Source organism: Eupeodes corollae, chromosome 3 (assembly GCF_945859685.1).
Source record: "Eupeodes corollae chromosome 3, idEupCoro1.1, whole genome shotgun sequence".
In the NCBI taxonomy this organism is placed as follows: domain Eukaryota; kingdom Metazoa; phylum Arthropoda; class Insecta; order Diptera; family Syrphidae; genus Eupeodes; species Eupeodes corollae.
In genome coordinates, this window is record NC_079149.1 from 76,547,306 (window position 1) to 76,571,360 (window position 24,055).

The 24,055-nt window shown below is 34.2% G+C and overlaps 1 protein-coding gene across 3 annotated transcripts in view; it reads left to right on the forward strand.

Annotated features, from left to right (window-relative positions):
- Positions 1 to 2,661: 2,661 nt before the first annotated feature.
- LOC129950239 (low-density lipoprotein receptor-related protein 1) overlaps positions 2,662 to 24,055 on the forward strand; it is a 56,287-nt gene continuing 34,893 nt past the window's right edge. For 2 of the 3 annotated variants that reach the window (XM_056062109.1, XM_056062110.1), the window contains exons 1-2: positions 2,662 to 3,691; positions 19,343 to 19,456. In XM_056062109.1, the coding sequence (XP_055918084.1) occupies positions 3,172 to 3,691; positions 19,343 to 19,456 (634 nt within the window). In that variant the 5' untranslated portion in view covers positions 2,662 to 3,171. The remainder of the gene's footprint in view (positions 3,692 to 19,342; positions 19,457 to 24,055) is intronic. The other variant, XM_056062111.1, reaches the window with a different exon arrangement.

The window sequence follows — 24,055 nt, forward strand, 5'->3', positions numbered from 1 at the left end:
TTTTGAGCCTAAAACAAGTTTTTTTTTAATTGATAGCACGGCATACTAATAGCTAGGTATGCAACCCCCCTGCTTGGCTTCATTATAAGATTTGGGGTGGGTGCGAGTTTGGGTATATGCAAAGTACTTTTCCATTTGAGCACTAAAATAAAAGAAATTACCAAGAAAAAAACAAGTATGGCAACACTGAACAAAAAACAGGGAAGAAATGTCAAAATCAACCATTTTTGAGTGTTTTGTATGGAAAAAAGTGAACTTTAAAAATTAATTAAAAATAGAAATAAATGTTTCCTCGCTCTAAAATTGCTATAGTTATTATTTATTTGCACATATCTATCGAATAAAAAAAACCGCCAGTCGAAATTCGTGCTGCGGTAATGGAAAGTTGAGCCGAATTAACTTTTCAATTTGCACACCCAAGATTTGTAATGCGAATCGCACTATTTAATTAATTTATTTTTCGCCATAAATTAAAAATTAACATTGTTATATTCTTTTAGAATTGGATTAAAATAATTCCCTTTTAAAATATTGCATTGTTCAATAATTTTCAAAAGTGGCAGCCCTGCACCATTTTTAAAATTGCAAGTTTTTTAAAGCAAGTCAGTCGTTATTTTTACACTACTTTTTCCGTTAATTGCAAATTGTGGAATTGTGCTTAAATTCGTTTAAAATAAAATATTGATAGTGATAGTTTTTTTTTAAAACTATTCGTTGAAAATAAAATACAACTTTGAAACTGTCCATTGCGAGTGAATTATAAAAGAAAGTTTAAGCTTTAAAGCAAATTCATATAAATAAGAATAGTGTAGATTATATTAGTATTAGATTTTCAAATTAAAAGTTTAGTTCGCGAGTGTAGTGTTCTATTGTGGTGAATATAAACAATTTGTTACTTATATTTGTCTTAACATTTATTTGCAATTTTGTGCAATTCTGGGTATTTTTTGTTTGGTTCAAATTATAGGGTATCATATTGGAGTTAGGTATTCCAGTTTTCGTTTTAATTTATTTTTGTAGTTAAATTACACGTGTTGATTGCAATTTTGTGCAGTCGAAGTTTTTTCTTAATATTTTTAAAATTATAAATAATTAAACATAGTTAGCCATTTAAGTGTTTTTTTTTTGTATTTAAACAACAATTTTCTGAAATTTTTTTGAATACATAGATTTGGTTTTGCTTTTTACTTTTAAAGAGTGTTATTATACTTTCATATACTTTTAGTGCTTATTTCCTGCTTTTTTATTTTATTAACATATTTATTGCTTTTTTATGTTTTTAATGCTACTATTTTTTAATTTGTCTGCTTGCTTTCATTTTAATTTCATACATTTTAACTTTTTATTTACTTTCAACCTGCTTGCCTTTAATTATTTAATTTGTACTATATTTTGTCCGTGTTTTTTGTTCTTAATTTTTTCACTATGGTCTTGTGTTGCTATTCGGAGTGTGGGGTATCAAAACATTCCACAAATTTCGTTTCCTTTTTTAAAGTTCCAGACGATTATTGCATACAGATTTGGTTAAAACTTGAAAATATTTCAAACATGCAGAAAATACCAAAAGTATTTTCTATGTGTAAAAAACATTTCTATGAAAAAGATATAAAAGTTTATTGAACTTTTAAATCTTTGAACCGAAATGCTCTGACGATATCTTCTGCCTCTATTTGTATTTGTTTCGTGCTGCGGTAAAGAAATGTTGAGTCTTTCTTCTAGCGGATAGTAAAATATGATGTATGTTGTTAAATCAAATCTGAGGAGAATTAACCTCGGCTTTTAGCCCGTTTTGCTAAGACTTTTCATTGTCTGTAAAAATTTAGCTCCAAATAAATGTATTGGTTTTCTAAATTTTGATAGGTTAGTAATGTACATTATGAAATAAAACATATTTAAGTCATAGAAAAAATTATTTTCCTTTTCGGACTTAACCTTACTTTTATTGTATTTCATTTTTTAAGCCTAAAACATGTTTTTTTTGGATTGATAACACGCCGCACTAACAGCTAGATATGTAGCGGGGGCAAGCTGCCCCCTGCAACAGCCCTGCTTGACAATACTATAGGATTTAGGGTCGGTTCGAGTTTAGGTATATGCAAAATACTTTTTGTATTGAGCAATAAAATCAAAGAAATCCCCAACAAAAAAAGAAGCAAGTATGGCAACACTGAACAAAAAACGTGGAATAAATGTCAAAATCAACCATTTTTGCGTGCTTTGTACATATGTAAAAAAGTGAAATTTAAAAATTAATTTAAAATAGAAATAAATGTTTCCTCGCTCTAAAATTGCTATAGTTACTATTTATTTGCACATATCTATCAAATAAAAAAACCGCGAGAATGGAAAGTCGCACCAATTTTAAAGTATATAATTGTAATAATATAAAAACATGATAATTGTACAAAAATTGTGGATTTCTTTCCCATTTCAAACACTTTTACATTGTTGAGCTAATATTAAGTTTCTTCAGATGTGTGAATTAGACTTCATTTATCTTATCCCCTGCAAAATTAATTCAAAGTTGCGTGTGTAAGGAACTTTAAGTTGCCAAGCGAATGACAGGCCTGTAAGTTTTCATTTGTATCGACACTCGAACAGACAGAGCACACAAATGCAACAAACAACGCGAACCGAGCCAAAGAACGGGAACACTAGTATAGTACTAGAATAGAAGTTGTTAAACGAACACCGTCCCGTGTGCATCAATTGCAGTGCAGTGTCTGTTTTTCATCGTTCGTGAATGTTGTTGTTTTTATTTTTATTCGGTAGTTGATTATTTGTAATTGTATTTGCGCGTTGCGCTGAATGTTTTGTTCTTTATGTCAACATAAAATGAAAAAATAATAATAAGTGTGAAGTGATTCTTAAAAAAGAAAATAATGTATTGCCTTAAAAATATGTTCAATTAGAGTTCTTTTAAAGGAAATATTTCTTTATTGGCGTTTTATTTTGTCGTCTCTGTATCGGTTAATCGTTTGGCCCGGTAAAAGGAATAATAAAAGAAAAAAGAAAAGAAAAACTGGAAACTTACCCCATCCACAATTATACAAGAAAACAAAGAAAAAGTAAAATAGGACTGGTGTTTCATAAAATAAATAAATTTTGGTATTGCCTCGGTTTGGTGTCTGCAGGACAAGTTTTCGAAATAAATACAATTAAAAAACAAATATGCGTCGCCAAGTTAGTTCTTCGACTCCGTCTAAATGCAAAATGAAAATCTTAAAAATGAATTCTCCGTTCTTGAATATTTTTCGTTTTGTAGTTAAAACCAACAGTGTCCTTGTGATTCTTGTTTTGTTACAAACGCAGGTGAATTTTGTATCAAGCAGTAATGAAAAAATACTTCCCGAAGAATCCAAAAGCTATGCAGATAGTGAATTGCAGCGAGTGCGTCATGAACATCATCAACAACAGCAAAGCCCACCAATTACTCCCAGCGAAATATCACCACCATCCAAATCTCTATCTGAAGCGTCAACTACTTCAGTAGCTTCTTCAGATTCTTTGGGCTCTGTTGCCTTTTCAACAAATGGTGGATACTCCGTGTATAATGGGCATACGTATGACAAAGTGGCCCCCGAAGTTGCAGAACAGGACATAAAAGCTACAATCTCTGGGACAGATGCACATCGTCGAAAGAGCTTAGCAGGAGAGTTGCAGAATAAACCAAGCCAAGATGGAGAGAAGAGTAAGTTAAGATTAAGTTTATGAAAATGCAAGTACATACTTAGAAGCATCCAAATTGTTTGAAGGTATTTATACAGATAGGACATATTTTTTAGATGATATTATTAAAATTAGCTTCATTATATCTTACAGTACTTGTTTTTATGAAATGTATTTTCATTAAATAGGTATGAAGTAAACCTAGGACTAAAAAATAAACAATAGTCCGTTGACTTACAACTCTCAACTATTCCTGTGTACGAGTACTGTTGTCAGGGATGGAAGAAACTTACAGTTTTAAGCCGAATTCGAATAGCTAATTTAATAAAGCACTTTTCATGACAAGAGTTACTGTTCGAGGATTTGTCAATTCCTCGCAAGAGGCAGTACCCGTGAAGAAAACTCAAGCCACGGGTACTACACACCTAAGACTACATCTCCCTATAAACGTTAAAATTTGGTCATAGTTCTCAAGCAGAGCGTTTAACTGGAAGACAATACAAGACAAAAGGACAGCAAGAATACCAACAACAGCTAAAAATAGATTTAAGATGGTTCCCAGTCCACTAACCCAGCTCTAACTGATGCTTAATTTCGGTTTACGACCAGTTCAAGAAGTTAATCCAATTTCCTGAAATTTTGCAGAACTTGGTTCGGTTCATAAACAGATGTATCCCATTTTTATTTAAAAAAGTTAAATAACGTATGATTTTTTTAGTCTTTTAAAAACATGTAATTCTATATATTTTATATAATTCTACTATTCTGTCTAACGCCAACGTTAGTCTTTAGAAAAAGAAACATAATTTTTATTTTAAAACTTTAATGTAGACAATAACAAATCCTAGCTGAGCTGTAAGGGGTTCTAATAGAGGATGAAAGTTTGTATAGAAATCAATCTTGAAATTTATATTGTAGGGTTTTGATCAGATATATTTAAATAAATACGAAAATGTTTGTCGAATTTTACACAAAAGTGGGTCAGTAGGAGTTTTTCGAAAACGTTTTCCATAATTAGTATAAGTGATTTTGATCTGTAAGATGTTAATTTAGTTAGCGGCTTACCTTGTTTAAGTATAACATTTTTCTTTTTCGAGTGGTGAGAAGTTATTCTTTTTAGATTTATTATTAGAAAAATTCATATTAATCATTTCTATCAAGGAACAGTAGCTACATATATATGATACAATTGACATTCGTCAGATGTTTAGCGAAGAGATCAGGCCTTTTTTTCTTGACGTACACACTATCTTAAAATTTGACTGTCAAGTTTTGTGCTAAGAATTTTAATAAATGTGGTTACTTTATGAATATGTGTATGGCAAAAGTCAATCAAATTGATTCAGGTTTTATATGATATGGTGAATATAAGATTGCCAATTTTCTGTGCTTTTGATTGTTACATTCCGTTGTTATTTCTTCGATCGTCGGTATGCTAGCTTAATCCAAACGTGGTAGAATAGGTACTGTACTCTTTTTGGCGCGTTCGTCTGCTTTACAATTACCTGGAATGTCTCTATTGACCGATACTCAGTAAATGTGAATCTTAAACAGTTTTGCCATCTCTATTTAAGATTATGGACAGTTCTGCACTGTCAAAGAGTTTTAAAAGACCGGGCACCAAGACGCCACAGTGATTGGGAAGGCAGAATAAGAGATTTGATTTTATGCGTTTAAAGTACACACCTCCACCAACTTCCTCATTAGATTTTAATCCAACTGTATAAAAGTAGATCGTCATCGAAAAATGCCCTTTTCTCTAAAAATATCTGGAAGGTATAAAAATGGAGATTCTATCGAACTGTAGTTTGGAGAATGGTGTAGTCTGTCTACTTTGGAATAAGTCTATTGATGAAGTTCTGAGATGTAAGATGAAGTAGGGTGTCCAGTGCGGCTGATGTGTGTAGGAAGCGATCCGCTTGTACATAGACAAGTAGACCTTTTGACTTTACCAAGTTTGTCGCGGTTTACTCCTTTGTATAATGATGTCAACCATACTGCCACACTGTACAGTAGAACCGGTCTGATTATCGATGTGTATAATCAATGCGTAATTCGGGGTTGCAAGCCTTATTTATTGCCTATAGCTTGTTTGGTAGAGTAACTTTCTTGACTCTTTTTGTATGTTACGTTTCCAATTTAGTTTTTTGTCTAAAATGAGACCAAGATATTTTGTTTCATCTGAAAAGGTTAATTGGTTAATATTGGGAATTTTATATTTTCTGGAGAAAAGAACTAAATCGAGTTTGTCTGAATTGACACCGAATCCACACCGATCAGCTTATTGAGTAAGCTTGTCTAGATCGTGGTATAAGAGTTCTTTTCGGGTTCTAAGATGCTTTCCTGAAACTGATATAGCAACGTCCTCCTCATAAACAATCACTCTAAAACCCTGTACATCTATCCAGTCAGAATTTCATTGACTACTAGGAGAGCTAGAATATGTGCAGGAGCCGTCTACGTTTTTAAGAAAGCTAGTCATCACGGGACTTGGCTTTCAAAGAAACTTGACTTTGGGTAAATTCCTTGACAAAATTCTCTTCGGGCCATAATAATTGTATTGCAAATGGAATCGAAAAACGTGGGATTCGTTACTAATTTGAAAGAGGAAACAAAGCTATGTGGTTTACTGATCTTAGAACACCTAATAGATGCGCTACAAGGTATGCTCTTGGTAGATACTAAGTAAGATATTATATCTTCTGGCGTTGTTACTGGGTCCAGACGAGATATACAAGTTATTTTTATTTTCAAGACAGCTTTGATAGAAATGGAATTGTTTATTACTGTTCCAGTAACTCGCAACTGAAAGCTGAATTTGAGTAACAAATTGGAAGTATAAGGGGAGTTGCAGTTAGTTCCTTCTTGTTTCCTTTCAGAGATTTCTTATTAGAATCCCAGTCTGAAGCTTATGTTGTGACTTTAGCTTGGCTGAAGAATTTCCTAACACTGTCTTCACAGTCCTTTTCCTCCTATATAAGTATAAGTGTAATTAAACTTTGTAGTGAAAATCTTTGTGGTCCATTCAGTTTTTATATTATTACGAAAATAGAATATGCTTGGGTTTTCATCAATATTGATGTTGATTTGAATGTATCTATGATCAGAGAACGAGTGTTCTTTGTATACTTTCGAATCAAAAATAAAATGGTGAATAGAATCAGAGGAAATAGTTATGTCTCGAATCCGAAGAATCAATAACCTATAGGTCTTCCTTTTTTTTATAATGGTTTTCGAATGATTACCAACCAACGCCACGTCTCTAGAAAGCACCAAATCAATTATGATTGATATTTTTAATATGCGTAAAAGTCGCCAAGCAAACTTGAAGAGATCCTCCTTCCTGAGTATTAGTTAAGTAAGACCGCAATTTTATATAAAATTACTTAGTTTAAAACTAGAGTTAAAACATATACCAGGCATTTAAATCTGCTAAAATAATTTGGTGGTTGCTATTGATGAATAGGATGTCATTGACAATATAAGCTCAATCCTTTTTATCTGGATTAATTTCCGAGCCTCAAAAATTAGTTTTCATTTGGTATTTGGTAAGGAAGCGTGAATTGTAGTTAAATAAAAAGAGGCATTAAATATTTGAAAACTAAACATACAGCTATGGACAACTAATTAGAAACACAAATAAATTCACTTTTAAAGCAGTATCTGTATTTTTTTTTTTGATTTTTTTAAAAAAATATTTTTATTTTTAAAATATATTTTTTAAACTTAAAACAATGTATCCCAAACGTGACATTTATTTCATATGGCAGTTTCTGCGTAAACACAGCGTTTATTGGTGGATAACTAATTAGAAACAAAGAGAAAAATCATATCTTATTATAAAATGTATAACTTTATAATATCATTTACCTTATATTTATCTTTAATACCTTGTTGCTAAACCTTTTTGCTTCAAAACTTCTCGACATCTTCGTTCCATTGATGAAATAAGCCGCCTGCACTGCTCTACGGGTATAGCCTTCCAAGCAGCTTATATATTATCTTTAATACCTTCGAAAGAACAAAAGAACATTATTTTTGGAGTTATTTTTGAGAGCAACAGCTCTTTTAACATCTGCCCCAAGATACTCTATCGGATGTAGATCTGCACTTGATGATGCCCATGCTAGAAGATTGGTCCCTGAAGAACTGTTTCGTATTTCCAGCAGTGTGCTTGGGGTCGTTGTCTTGCTGAAACTTCCATATCACTTGCATGTTTTCATCGGCCCAATCCACTAATCGTTCCTTAAGAATGTCAATGTATTTAACGGTGATCGATTCGATGGATTGGGCCAACTCCACACCACGAGAAACAACCCCAAACGTTAAGCGAGCCGCCTCCATGCTTAATTATTTTCAAAACGTATTTAGGGTGGAACGCTGTTGCTTTTGGCCTTCTGACATTACGTGCACCATCTTGGCCGATCCTATTTATTTTAGTTTCGTCACTCCACACTATGTACTTCCATTCGTTTGTTGTGCAGTTGGCGTGTGATCTTGCTAACTCTATTCTAAGTCTACGTTACCTTGTGGTTACTAATGGTTTCTTCCGAGAAACACGACCATCCAACCCAACTTCCACCAATCTTCTTATGATTATGCGTGGCCTTATCGGGACATCAAATGCAACCGAGAGTTGTCGTTGTATCTCTGTGGAGCTTATTTTTGGGTAATTTTTGGCCAGCCTACTAATTGCTCGATCTATTTGGCAGCTTGTCTTACGGGCCCGTTTTTTACGAGGTACATTTTCAGCAGTCCCGAAGTTTTGAAAATGCTTAATTGCATTGAAAACTTTCTTTACAGAACAGTTCATTTGATTGCAATTGCTCTATAGGACATTTTAAGCTTCCAAAGCTCAAGAATCACTTTCCTTGTGGGAGGATTACAACTCTTTACTTTTTCCCATTGTAATTACCTCGAAGATTTAAAAATTATTCTTTAAAAACGTTTGCAGACAATTCAGAATTTTCTACTTACCAATGAAAAATAAAAAGATTATTTTTATTTCACCCAAATCAAATGCAATTTTACTGTTTATAAATAGGTGATTGAAACGAACACTTTTTACACTCTACTCTAGCAAGTAATGTTTCTAATTAGTTGTCCACGGCTGTATAGCTTTATAAAACTTCAACGAATATGGTCTATATCTTTATGGTTTATTGGAAATAATAGAACGCAGTTACTGGGTGTTACTCCAACTTTATTTTCTCCTTAGACATTTGTGATAAGTAGTGACTTTTTTGTCTGAATTGTAATTGTTTGATAAAACAGGTTGGAAGTGGATGGTGTGGAAAAGTTTAAATTTTTGAGTAACGTCTTTTTATTTAAACATATCCCATATTTTAAGTTACCATTCGTGTTTCCTGTTGTTTGTTGTGTTTTAAAATGAAAAGTTCAAGGGCAGTGCAATTCAATTACTATCTGAGTAGTATTGAACTTAGCGGTAAAAAAAAAAAAAAACAAAGTAAATAATAAATATTTACAAAATTAAGTTACAGTCACTGCCGTTAATATCCACTTTTGATTTCACACGAAAAAAAGTGCAGTTCGCCCCGCACTCAGCTCTTTACTCGATTAGCTGGCTGAACTTATTCAGAGCTTGTGGAGCGTGCTCTGATGTGTCTGAGCAAAAAAAAAAACCCATGAGCTTGTTGAGAGTTAAGGGAAAGGTTTTTCTTGATGGATTTTGTTTTAAGTAATATGGTCGAGTTGTGTTGAACATATTCATAAATTTTGTTAAAGTCAAAGTGATTGGTTGGTAGATGTTTAGCGAGAATAATATTTAGGTTAGGTTAGGTTAGGTTGATGGGCTGGCGATTGGTGACAATAAGTATTTACGATGTTATTGCTTTCTACAACTGGAGTATTTTATTTTGTCAATAATAAAACAGTGGATTGTTTTCTTTTTTTGTAATCAAAACAAATGTATGTTACTTTCAGTCAGTTAGAAGGTGCAGTTTTGTTGAGTTCATAAAATGTACATAAGTTTTTATTGTAAATTACAGAAAATTTGGACAAAATGCAATTCTCCACACTTTTCTGATCCACTGTATGAATATCCAATTTCAGCAAAATAAAAATAATTTGTTTCGTTTGTGTGATAAGGTTCTTAAATGTTTAATCTTTCAAATTTTGCAAAATAAAAAATCAAACAGTTGTTGATTTTCTCTGAACTCAGTGATAGCTAACAGCAGTGGTAATACAATAGGTTTTAGGGTTATCGCTTGTGCCTGTTCTTGAACTTGAAATGAAAATCACAACGCTCGGCGCGTTAAGTGAACCGATATAATTTACGTATATATTTATTTGTAAAGATAGCGGATATTCAAAAGTTATTAAGCTATTTTTAATTCATTGATACCAAAGCGATCAATTAAGGTTGCTGACCATGTTTGACTTCGAGTGATAAACCTTACCTAACAGTAATTTAATGATGAATTTATAAAAATTGTTTTTTTTTTTTTGTAACTTCCAGCTAAAGAATAAAAGGATAAGTAGGTATAATTTCATTAAATTTACTAAGCTTGTCAAACATAGTCATCTGCAATTTAATCAGGCAGTGGTGCAATTCAATCAGGCAGTATTGTTTAGTGGAAAATTAATTAAAAAAGATATTTCTTTCCATTTTAACACAAACAAAATTATATTTTTAAAAAAAAATTATAGCTGTATGTGATATTAATAACAATAAAATGCATTTACAGCTGGAAAAATAATAATTAGAAACATATTATAGTTAGCATGTGATTAACACAAAGCAAATTTACCCGATTTTTCAAATTGAAACGTTTGTATTTGGTCTGGTAACCCTTATTTGTAATCACAGCTGTACATCGCCTTTATTGTTAGATCCGATCCCAATATTTATACTTTGTATTCATCACTATATACCATTTTTTTGAGAGCAGGTTTTCCAAAGGTCCCCTAACAAACACGACGTTTAAGGTTTTTTGAAAAGTCTATAAAGTCCGTGCTGTTATTGCATGGCTTAAAAATTTGTCGAATCCAATTACTCATAATGTTTTCAGACATTTACAACAAGTAAGGTTATCTTTGCTTTTTATAATGTTTCGGCGGGGGTTTTATTATGTAAAATAGCAACAATTATTGTTAGGTCTTACATCCAAGACAATATTTCAACTTATTTTAAATAATCTATTATTGTATTCGATGGTATATTTTTACGTGATACAAATCACCCTGTAACCTTCTAAGGTGTTTGCGGTTAATTTCAAAGAGAAGGGGTTGTGAATTCCGTGCTTTTCCATAATAAGAAATACATTTCATTCAAGAGCATATTCTAGCTATGAGCGAAAGGAATTTATTGAAATATGACTTCTACATTAAGCTTTTTACCAAACCCATTTTTTATAGTTAGGTTGAAAACTTCTATATAATATATGTATCAGCAATCATGCATGTTCATCAAACATTCGAATAGCAGCAGTACATAAGTATTAATCAGTATTTGTAATATTAATTGAATGCATTCACTAACCCATTGAATTGTCAAAACAAATTTTTGAAAATATCGTAAATTTCAACGATTAATACCTATCAATATGAGCGGTTGCGCGCCGAGGAATTTTTTGTAGAAAGTTAAATCCCACGTGAAATTGTCCTTGGCTTTTGTTTACTTTAAAACTAATATCAGCAAAAAAGGAAGAATTGTATGACAAACAAAACGTTTTAGTCATCCGCTGGTAAGAGTTAGGTACAAACCACTTTTGAAGACCATTAAATTCTGAGAAAATCCCTTGAATGGGTAATATGCCCCTAAATCTTATGTTAAAAATTGTATCAAAACGAATCAGCTGAGGGGTGAGGACAGGCAGACAGACACACGGATTTTATTTGTCTGTTCTGTTCTGTTCTTTAACCCTAATTTAAGTTAAATTCTAAATTTATAAACATTTTTATAATAATTTTTCGTGATGTTAGTTATTAAAAAAAAGTTATTCCCCGATAAAAATGAAATAAATTCTTAAGTGAAGATAGTTCCCTGAACTGTATCCGTCATTGCCTTTTTTATTTAAGTTGATTATTGATGTTAATTCATTTTCAAATTACATTTAAAGTTTGGAGCAGTGTGTTAAAAACGTGCTCTTGCCTCATATTCATATGCGGCTGTTACACTCAACTTAATGCTACTAAATATCCTAATAATAACAGAACGTGGTCCAAAAATAATAAAATTGCAAATATAGACATTTCAACAAAGTTATGCAAACGTGCTATAGCTATTAAAAATACTCACTTTTACATCTATTTACTCTTTATTTATATTGACAAAGAAATTTGATGTAATATTGTTTTATTTGTCCCCGACAATTGGTTTTCGTGTTGACAAGTTCATGTTAAATTCAAATATAATAAATTTGCTTGACATCCATAAAAACCTAATTTTCTTAACTTCTAACCAGAGGAACCCGATATCACAAAAGTTTTAAAAAAGGGTTGAACAACCATATTTGTTCTTTGAAGTGGAAAAAAAATTATTTTCTAGAAAGAACTTTAATTAACATCATTCTCTGTATCTAGATGTGTCTAAATACATACAATATACATACCTACATAAGGGTGGTTAATTGGCCTAAACTTGTTTTCAAAAGTAAACAAAAAACACTAATTTTTCTCCAGACTTTCAATAATTTGCTATATTTTTTTTGTATTATAATAAACAATTTTAAAAGGCTATAATAGTCCTTAGACAAGCTGCATTTGAAATAAGAGGTTTTTTGTATTTCTTTCGTTAAGATAACAAACAAAAATGCTCGCCTTCTTAGAACTTTGGCGTTGACTCCAATTAATTGTGTATGCTTTTAGACGTTACTGTATTATCCGTGGCGTGATAGTTAGTGCGTTGGACTGTCATGTCAGAGGTCATGGATCAAAACCCTGACTGTGCCATATAAAGTTTCTTTTTCACAGGTACTGCCTCTTGCAAAGAATTGACAGATCCTCGAAGAGTTGTTCTTTTCATAAGTGTATTCTTAAATTAGCCGTTCGGATCCGACTAAAAACTGTGGGTCCCTTCTATTCCTGAAAACATTGCTCGCACACAGGAACTGTTGAGAGTTGTAAATTACTAGGCCTTAGTTATAAACTGACTGTTGCAACCTAATTTACTTTATTCAGACTTTACTAATATAGTATACGTATGCAAATTAAATAATAGAAAGCAAATTATACACAGATCCATCTAATTTTTAGTTCTATACTTAAGAACTGAAGGTACAGATACAGAGTAATAAAATGAATACACTTTTTTTATAAATTCGCCTCACGAATGTCACGGGATGTCTAGATTTCACATAATAACTTTAAAAGATAAATAGCTTAATACACAGCTTTATGTATTAAGTACAAATCTGGGGTGGAATCAGCTAAGGCGATAGTTGATTCTTGATTGTATATTTGTTGATAGTCGTGCTGGAAATTTTCTTTCTACGTTTTTCTATAAACATGATAAGGAAACGAAAGCTTAAACGACATCAACAACATTGAAGCCTTTTATTTTTCCAATTTGACAATTTTATAAAGATCACCCTAATTTTAATTTAATTTTGTTACTTGAAAAGAAGATATTTGTCGAATAAAGTTGCATTTTTTCCGGTTAGATAAAGTGAAAGTTAATACAATTATTCCTACGTTTCGAATTTACGATAATTTTGCAAGTTTAATGTATCAAATATATTTTATGGAAAATGTATCTATTTTCTTATATTTACAAAAAAAGGGCCTGGTAGTCTTATTCGAATAACTTACTAGTTGAAAATTAAATATTTTATCATTATACACTATTGATTAATACGAGCACCCTGATATTAACATCCCGTGTGTGTTTCTTTATAAAACGTATCATTCATAAGAGAGAATGCCAATGAATCACATACGTAACATTAGCGGTTACAGTCAGTGTTATATTTTGTTTATTTATTTTCAAGAATTTATGGATCAAGTGTTTCATTTGCAATATGTTATTGTAGTCAGTACCAGACCAAGAAAATCTTTGCGCCCGCGCTTTGTAGAATTCTTAAAAGAGTCTTACGTTTTGAAGCCCAACCAAAAATGCTAAATAAATGTTCCATATACTTGATCTGTTCTGTTCTGTGTAAAAAATATAATTTTAAAGCATTTTCATCGCAAAAATAGGCAAAAAGCGAAACAATCGAACAAAAAAAGAATTCTTACTCTAATTTAACTTTATCGAACAAAATCAATAAATTATATTTCGGAGTTGTAAGAATTCAATTCGATTTATAATAATCGCTATGAGTCTCCTGTCCGTTTTTGGACATAGACTGTCCCTGTCTACAATAAATAAATGAATATTTTAACTTCAACAGTATTTCTCAGTTTTATACATGCATACATTTGTATATATTTATGGATAGGGATTTGTGACTTTATTATGCCGGTATGCCTATGCCGGCTTGTTGGCAGTAGCATTGTTGCTTCAAATTGAATTGAGCTTCATTTAAAATTGAAATGAATATACGAAACCAACAGTGAAGATCATCACTGTTTATTACTTGATAATGTCCCCTTTGTCAAGAGCTCTAGGCTTTAATTAAGTCTTCCGCTTCCAATCGTATACGAACCAAATAATAATACGTTAAAGATGTTTAATTTTTCTTTCTTTTGTTTATGAGCGTTTATTTTTAAATATTAAATAATATTGTAATTTGTAAGATGTAAGTAAAAGCATTCAACCATTGACACCTTCAATTGTCATTATTACAACAGATGATAAATAAATATATTACTGGGACCTTTATATGTAGTAAGTGCTCATGCTGATTTGGATGAGATTGCTCGTTCTACAGTTCGTCCTAAATATGAATTTCTTTTAGGATCTTGAGATTTGTGTTTCGTATGTGATGGTATTTTATATAATATGGCCTGGTGACTGTTATTTTTTTTTTTTTTTTTTTTTTATAATTAGCAAACACTAAAAGTGTTTTTTATACCTTTAATATGCCAAAGACACAGTGTGAGCATTAGGAAAAGAGGGAAGGGTTGGATAGGAGGTGTCGGTGTACATTGGTTTTAAATTTCTGAACACTGCAATGACAGGGAAAGATAGAGCGTAGCAAGGCGTTCCACATTCGCGTAGTACGACTAAAAAAAGAATCTCTGTACTTCATAGTACGTCCGAAGTTAGGCTCAAGGGTAAACTGATGGGCATTCCTAGAAGCGCGAGTATTACGGTTAAATTGTTTAAGGGGAGGAATGCAACTGGCTATTTCACTAGAGCATAGTCCGTTAAAATAACGGTAAAAAAGGGTGAGGCAAGAAACCTTGCGTCGATGTTCGAGTGATGTAAACGAGTTGATGATGTTAATGTCACCAATCATTTTAAAAGCTCTTTTTTGAATACTGTCCAAGATGCTTAAATAAGTTACTGGAGCACCAGCCCAGAGATGAGAGTTATATTCAAGTTTCGGACGTATATAGGTTTTGTAGATTGTAGCCAGATCAGACGGAGAAAAAAATTTCTTGCAACGTCTCAAAAAACCTAGACATCTTGCGGCATTTTTGGCAACATCGCGTATGTGATCGCTCCACAATAGGTGGTTGCTGATGCACATTCCGAGGATGTCAAGATTTTCTGTTTCGTTGATGCAAGTGCCACTCATAGATAGTGGCAAAGACGGTTTATCTCGCTTTAACGATGCAAGACAGCATTGCGTTTTCGAAGCATTAAATTCCACACGATTTTTTATTCCCCATTGTACAATGCTGTGTAGGTCGGAATTTAATGAGCTAATCATATTTTGCCGTTGCAGTTCCACATCCGAAGAGGAGGGTTGTGAGTCTGGAAACGAATATGAAAAGCTAAGAGTGCTATCGTCAGCGAAACAATGTATTGGATTAGAAGTAGCAGACAGGAGATAATTTATAAAAATGAGGAAGAGGGTCGGAGACAAAACGGTGCCCTGGGGCACACCAGGGTTTATTTTATGAGTTTCAGACTTGAATCCGTCCAAAACAACTTGTATTGAACGGTTCGAAAGAACATTTCTAATCCAACGAAGAAGAGATTCGTCGATACCGAAAGCACGCATTTTCGATAAGAGAACAAGATGCCAAACTTTATCAAATGCCTTTGAAATATCAAGTGCAATAATCTTACTTTCTCCAAAACGATGTAAAGATCTGTTCCACTGTTCGGTGAGATGAACCATGAGATCACCAGTGGACCTATTGCTACGAAAGCCGTATTGCCGGTCATTAAGAAGCTTCCGTTCCTCAAGATATTTCTTAAGCTGATAATTAATCAGCGTTTCCCTGACCTTAGAAAGAAGGGACGTTAGTGCTATCGGTCGGTAATTTGTGGGAGAAGAAGATTAGCCTTTTTTTGGAATTGGCTGAACAAATGCAGTTTTCCAACTACTCGGAACGAGCCCAGAAGAATAGGATAGATGGAAAAGCTTACGCAGTGGTTTTGCTAGCGTGGAAGAACACCTCTTCAGAATAATAGCGGGGATACCATCTGGGCCAGCGGATTTATGAATGTTGAGATCTTTAAGAACTCTCGCCACAGTTCGAGTACGAAAAAGATTGGTCCCATAGAATCATTTACGCGTTCAAGAACTGGAGGAGTCATGACACTACCTGGTAAGGTGGAATTTTCGGCGAACTGCCTTGCAAATAAGTTGGCTTTATCAATAGAGCTAACTAAAGGAGTGTCATTGACAACAAGCGTAGGAACCGAGGAAGAGGAAGAATTCCTTATGTTTTTTACAAATGACCAAAAATTCTTACTGCCTTTGGGACATTGCAGTATTTTTCGCCGTAATTTTTGGTCATGTAAAAATTTGGTCCTTCGAATATAGGCGTTGCAGGCCTTCCTGGCTTGCTTAAACTTTTTCCGGTTTTCCTCAGTTGGGTTGGCTTTAAAACACCGGAAGCTCACCTCTTTCTCCTTGATAACCTCTTTGCAGCTCGAATCGAACCATGATTTAACCTTGGGTTTAATACTTTTAACCCTATCCGGGTACTAGAAATCATATCTGCACTGGAGTCTACGTCGCTACCGCGAAAGCATAGCAAACAGTTAAAGATCCTGAAAAAATTATTGAGACCGTCCCAGTTGGCTTTCTCGTACTGCCAAACGGTTCTCTTTGGAGCTCTTTCTTTAACTGGATTTGTTTGTAACGAGAAATTAGCAGATATAACACTATGGTCCGAAGTGCCTAAAGGCGTCAATACACTGATTGTGTACTTATTAGGATCAGAAGTGAGAAACAAGTCAAGGGTATTTTCTGCTCGGCCGTTAACGTCTGATATTCGAGTAGGCTCATTGACAAGCTGAGTAAGATGGTTAAACTCAGCAAAAAACTCAGCACACATTCCTTCGGGCGTTGTCTGGCCCGAATGGCGAAGCCACGAAGAATTGTGAACATTGAAATCGCCCGTAATAACGATTTCAGTGTGAGGATACAGGGAGACAATTCTTTGTATGGAGTCAGACAGAGCATCAAATTCCTGAGAAGTTGAAACTCTGTCCAGGTTTGGGCTCCGATAAAGAAAACAATAGTGAATGATGTGCCTATTCACCTCACTACTAGTGTTATGCCTTTAGTAGTGACGTTGAATTGGTCCGGACCCTGACAATCAAAACAGTAATCTACAATTCATTTGTTGTTGAATGAACCAACACATACACATCATTGAGCGAGCTTTCAAAAAGCTTAGCCCAATGCATGCACCTGCTGAGCCACTCAACTGTAAAGAAAAATGAAAAAGAGAGTGAAGGGAATGCACTTACTGTGTTCTGGTAGATTTTTTTTTATTATTTATTTCTTTTTCCCTTTGTGTTGCTTTTTTTTTTAAATATGTAATGCTGTTGTTTTTCACTGTTTTTTTTTGTATCATTATTATTTTCTGTTGTTTAAGTTTCATTTATTATACTTTTTTATCACTATTTTTTTTTGTTTTGTTTTGGTTCTATTTCAGTTTTTTTTTTGTTTCGTTTTGTTTTAAATAAATTAACATAACGAGACTGCGACGGGGACGGGGACGGGAGACAAGACAACAAATAATCGAAAAAAACGCAGAACACGACGAGTGGACATGAACCTCCCCATTAGAGCTTTCACTGACAACTGATCCATAAATGTTCATTTTTGGTCAATAATCATTTTAAATAAGTTAACTACATTTAACTATCAATACAAATTAAAACAAATTTCTTTGCTCACTTTCCCGAATACCCTTAAAAACTATTGAAAATCAATTTCTTTTGAAAAGTTAGTAGTGTTTTTTTTAAGTGCATTATCTAGAGGTTATTTTTACTCAATATAATTACAGTTGAATACGATATTATCCATTTTGCGGTTTCCAAAATAAACATAAATAAAAAACATATAAAATATTTTTTTTTTCATGATATTCCTTTTTTATTTTAAAGTTTGAACGTTGACATTTTGTATGGAACACTACATAATTTCAATGACCACCATTCGAATTTTTGCAAGCATCGATTCTTTTGAGGTAATTTTCGACCACTTTTTTTTTGACACTTTTCACTCAGCCATAACTAGACGAATGTTAGTTTTTAAATGCTCGAGTTAAAAGTTTATCTGCATAAATACGGTCTATTGCGTAGCCCCACAAAAAATGTCTAGCGGTGTCAAATCGCATGATTTTGGTGGCCAGTTGATATCGCCACGACGAGAAATTACGCGGCCAGGAAATGGCTCTTGCAATAAAGCCATACTCGCTCGAGTTGTGGGGCATGTGGTACTGTCTTGTTGAAACCACATATTCTCCAAGTCGTATTCTTCAATAGCAGCCAAAAAAGTCGGTTATAAACGCTCCGAATTGACGGTGACAGTCGTTCCATCGTCGTTTTTGAAAAATTGAAGCCCAATCACACACCTGGAACAAAAAGCGCACATAACAGTGACTTCTTGTGGATGTAATGGCCTATCTTCAATTACTTGAAGATTTTCAGAACCCCAAATACGATAATTTTGTTTGTTAACATACTCACCGAGTAAGAAATGTGCTTCGTAGCTGAAGAAAATTTTGTTCGAAAAATCGCTGTCCACCGCCCCCATTCGACGTACATATCTACGACGACTTGTAAATGGTGATCTGGACTTAATATGGATGTATGTGTTAATACAAATCCTGAATCCAAAATACGCCATAATGAGCCGTAAGACAGTCCTAATTCTTGAGAATGACGCTTCGAGGAATCGACACATTTTGGGTCTTCGTCAACGCTTTCACTTACAGCGAAAACAGGTCTTACAATATTTGCAACCAATTGAGTCTCTTCAAATTTCATCACAATTTTGTCATTTGCTTTCGTAGTTGGACGATTATGTAAACCATAGTCTCCTCACAAAGCTCGATATGTGGCTGTGGCAAAATGACCATTTTTGTGCTATAGTTAGCGATCCATTTTCGTAAATGTCAGACTTTTAACTAAAAAAAATTGGTTTAACAACTTAGTTTAACAGATGTCGAATTCCAGCCCTATACTTTTGAGATCGCAAAAGGAATAACCCGTTATTATTATCTATTTGTAAAATACAAGTACCGTAGTGTATATTTTTATATGCTTATTTATTATATATTTTTTTTTAATCAGCTTATTTTATTTACTATATTAGAAGCAGTCCTTTAAATTGTTGTTGTTTTTTTTTTGTAGAAACCTGCCCCCCATCATATTTTACTTGTAATGACGGTAATTGTATTCCAATGAGATGGAAATGCGATTCAAAGTACGATTGTTTTGATAAATCAGATGAACCTCCTGAATGTGGTAAGTTAAAGTTAATATGATGGCATTCCTTTAAAATTTTTAAAGTTGAATTGAAAAGAAATACAAATATTAGAGCGTGTTCTCATGTACCTAATGTACCAAGTATGAACATATTTGGAGGGATTTCTTTAAAATGGAATTCACCGAAAAACCAAGCAAAATACTCTTATACTTCGGAATCTATTGAATACGATCGTGCGTTAGAGAATATATTGTATGTGTTTTCACTGAATACCATCTCTAGCTTGTAAATATTTTTTTTTATTTTTGCGCCAGTTATGCCAGTTATATATACTATAGGAAGACTTGAGTATAAAGTTTTAAATTTGATTTGTCGGTTGAAACGAAAATGGCTTCTGACTTAAACATATCTCTGGAAACTTGATTGAAACATGAGTTGAGAAAAACTTAAATTTTACTTGTGTCAATCTATCAAACAATTTTCAGAATTACTTTATATTCATATATTTATTAGATTTTGCTTCTTTTATAGAACGATTTTTGATTCCAGGGGTTCGCAGTTAAATATAAAGAATTACATAAATAGAAAAATGATTTAAAGCCTATTAAAATAATTATCAAATTACACTTAAAATATCAAATATTTAACATTTGGAAATGTAAAAAAAATTCCCCTAGCTAAAAGATGGAGTATCATGACTTTGGCTTGATGTCTTGTCGGGTTGCCTGACAAATTTTGCAGTTAGTCACCAGTCTCTCTCTTGCTCGAATTGATGGTCCATTTAAGCTCCTGTACCCCTGGTACCTGTGTGTAAAAGTTTTAGATATCGACGCAGCCCGGCTATCTCCTCTGTCCACCAAACCAATACACTGGATCTGTGTTTGCACCTGTCGTTAAGAGCATTGAGTATTCGCAAGCGAGACGAATCAGTTGCATTGTCCTTGCCCTTGGCATATGCACCATCCTCGGTCACTCCCTTAAAATGATCTGCGTTGAGCCTCTTTAAGTTTCAACTTGGAGTCCTTGGTAGGTGTTGACGGTTTAGGACTCGTTGGTTTCCCCCCAGATTAAAAGTAATATTTGAGATAGTGCCTCTGTTAGCTACGTAAAGCATCATTGCACATAAGCTACGAACTGCGAACTGTGGATGTTCGCATATTTTAACTTTTCTTTCACATGAACATGAGCCTTACTTCTATTCGCAGACAGCGACGATTTATCAATTTATGTATAATTATAATTACCCCTTTCAAGAAACAAAACGAGAATGGTACAATTTTGAGGTTAAGTTGAGCGCAAACAATTTATTCGTTGCAGTGTGGATGGTATGTGGAACGCGAATAGAGTTTGACAGTTCGTAGCAACCACACTGCAATTCGTTACTACCAAATTGTTTTTACAAAATTGCCTTGTTTAGAGAACAAAATGCAAATTGTATTATCCTAACATAAGTGTCAATTGGTTTCTTATAATTTAAATGTGTTTTTGTTTGGAATTGAATTTTTGAAATGTGTAAAATTACGTTTGTTCGTCCATTCGTTCATTCGTTGTTCGCTCTCATGTGCAAGGCGGTTTAAGGAGCATTCACATGAGCGGGACCAACGAACGACGAATGACTTACAAAATGTGAGTTTATATAGTATGTATGTATGTACGTTTGAAGACATATTTTTACACAAATTCTTAACAAAAATTCTATGATGCATACTTTTTCTTTTCAATATTATATATTAATAAATTTAATAAAACAAATTTATTCGTCGCGATATCGTGCGTGTTTTGGTATCGGTGGTGAATGGTGTTTCCACATTATCCACACTCGCAACGAATACAATAATCGCTCGTACTTAACCTAAAAAATCATTCTTGTTTTGGTGAATGATGTTTGTCTGTGGCTTCATTCGCGACGAATTAAAAACTCTCATGTGAAAGAAACGTCAAAATCGACGAATATTCGTTTATTCGTTGGTCGTGCTCATGTGAATAGTACTTTATGGGAATGAAATGTCAAAATCTACGAATATTCGTTCATTCGTTGATCGTGCTCATGTGAATAGTGCTTTAAAGTCTATATTCTAGCAGCAATTTTGAGTATTTGCCTTCCTCGGGAGTCTGCAATTGGCATATCCCACTCCCGTCCTCTGGCGTTGAAGTACACTCACACCAATATAGGTTAGGTTAGGTTAACGTGGCTGCAGATTAAAAATCCACACACTTAGGCCAAGAGAAAGGCCCGTTGTGATACCACATGAATCTAGAGAATTACTTCTAACTAGTCGAACCATTTTGAGCTTTTTATAAAGCGAAGAAGATATTTGATATCCTCTTTAGCTAGCTCACTGGGATTATCAAAAGAGTCGTCCCCCAGATGAAGTTTGCGTCTGAGTGAAAGAGCAGGGCAATTGCATAGGAGATGAGAGATTGCTTCCAGTTCTTCTTCGTCATTTGAGGCTTCGCCAAGTCGTATTGCGTGTCTGCCTATAAGACAGTGTCCCGTGAGGACACCTATTAGGGAGCTAATATGAAGTCTGCTTTGAGATAACAAGTCTTTAGAGCGCTTTAGGTCCAGTGAAGGCCATATGAGTTTTGTGGCTGCGCATGTTGGTAAGTTGTGTAGAATTTGCTATCGCAAAAGCTGTTTCTTTTAGCATAAGTTTACATGCAGCTATCGATATACCTATCTTCTCCCTTTCAGGTGAAATAGGTATGACGGTTTCATTTTTAGCGAGTTCATCGGCTCTACAATTACCTGTGATGTCTCTGTGGCCCTGCACCCAACAGAGTGAATGGTAAATTGCTGCGCCATCTCCATAAGAGACGATCGACAATCGAGGGCCGTTAAAGATTTGGTTGAGACACCGTCAAGGGATGTGATAGCAGCTTGACAGTCAGAGAAGATGCTGATATCAGAAGTTGATATCACGTTTTCTCTTAGCCAGGAGAGAACCTCTTTGATCGCTAAAATTTCCGCTTGAAAGACGCTACAATGATTAGGGAGGCAGAATAAGATGCTTAGATTAAGCTTTTCTGAGTACACACCACTACCAACTCCCTCATTTGTCTTGGATCCATCTGTATAAAAATGAATACTTTTGTATTCCCATTCATTTCTGGATGGAATGGATACCTGGAAGTTTTTTCCAAATAGGGGTTTAGGAATAGTGTAGTCTATGTACTTTGGTATAGAACCAAAGAGGTTCAAAATGATGGAGTTATTGTTGGTCCATTGAGATGAGGCGTCGAGTCTTATCGCTGTACTTGCTGCCACTTGTTTACTGAAGATGTCGAGGGGTGTCAGATGGAGGAGAGTGTCTAACGCTGATGAGGGTGTGGTTCTCAATGCCCCGCTTATGCAGAGACATGCAGTGCGCTGGACTCTGCTGAGTTTGTCGCAGTATGTGACTTTCTCCAGTGCAGTATACCATACTGCAACCCCGTACATAAGTATTGGTCGGATGACCGATGTGTTGTTGCGAGGTTGAAAACCCCATTTGCTTCCCATAGCTTTCTTGCAAAGGAAAAGAGCTACTGTTGCTTTTTTAACTCTTTCCTGTATATTGGATTTCCATTTTGGAGGTGGTCTCTCAGTGTATTAGGATGTTCCCTGTGACGGCGATAGCAACTTCATCGGCATACGCAACCACTCTGTAGCCTTCCCTCTCAAGGGATATTAGTAGTTCGTTAACCAATATGTTCCACAGGAGAGGGGACAGAACACCACCTTGCGGAGTGCCTCTACTGACAGACCTTTTTGTGCAAAAATTTCCCAAACTAGAGTTGATGATCCTACTTTTTAACATTAGATTAATCAACTCACAGATTGAATATTCGACGTTTAAGGTCGTCATAGCAGAAGTGATAGCGGATGTGTCAACGTTGTTGAAATCGCCCTCAATATCCAAGAAGGCCACCATAGTGTATTCCTTTTTCTCTAGGGAGTATTCGATAGTTTTTACCAGAGTGTGCAAGGCTGTTTCTACCGATTTCCCTTTGCAGGAAGCATGCTGAGACATTGATAGTCTCTTCTCAATGTAGTTACGTATATAAATATTGATCCATCGTTTCAGAGTTTTGAGAATGAAAGATGATAGGCTAATAGGTCTTAGGTTCTTAGGGTGGACATGCGAGCATTTGCCCGCCTTGGGAATGAAAACTACCTTTACATCCCTCCATCGCTGAGGTATATACACTAGATTTATACAACTTTTGAAGATCATCTCAATAATGGGCGAAGTTATATCAATGATATATTGTAGCTCAGCTGGTACGATTTGATCTGGACCTGGAGATTTGTAAGGTTTGAAATTATTCAGAGCCCATGTCAATTTTTCTTTTGTAACCAGACCTTGAGGAAAAATTAAGTTAATATCCGGGAGCTATCCGGGAAGTGGGTGTCTAATAGCAGGTTTAGCGTTTCTTCGCAAGAGTTAGTCCATGTACCATCTGAGTTTTTAAGACAACTAGGCATGGTTGGATTTGTCGAGAGAATCTTCCTTATCCTTGATGCCTCTTCTATGGAGTTACAGAAGGATCTCCATGAGAATCTTTTGGCTATTCTCAATCCTAGTTTATACTTTTTGAGGGATATCTTCATCAGTTTGATTTAGAAAATCCTCTAAATCTTCCAGTTTTTTACG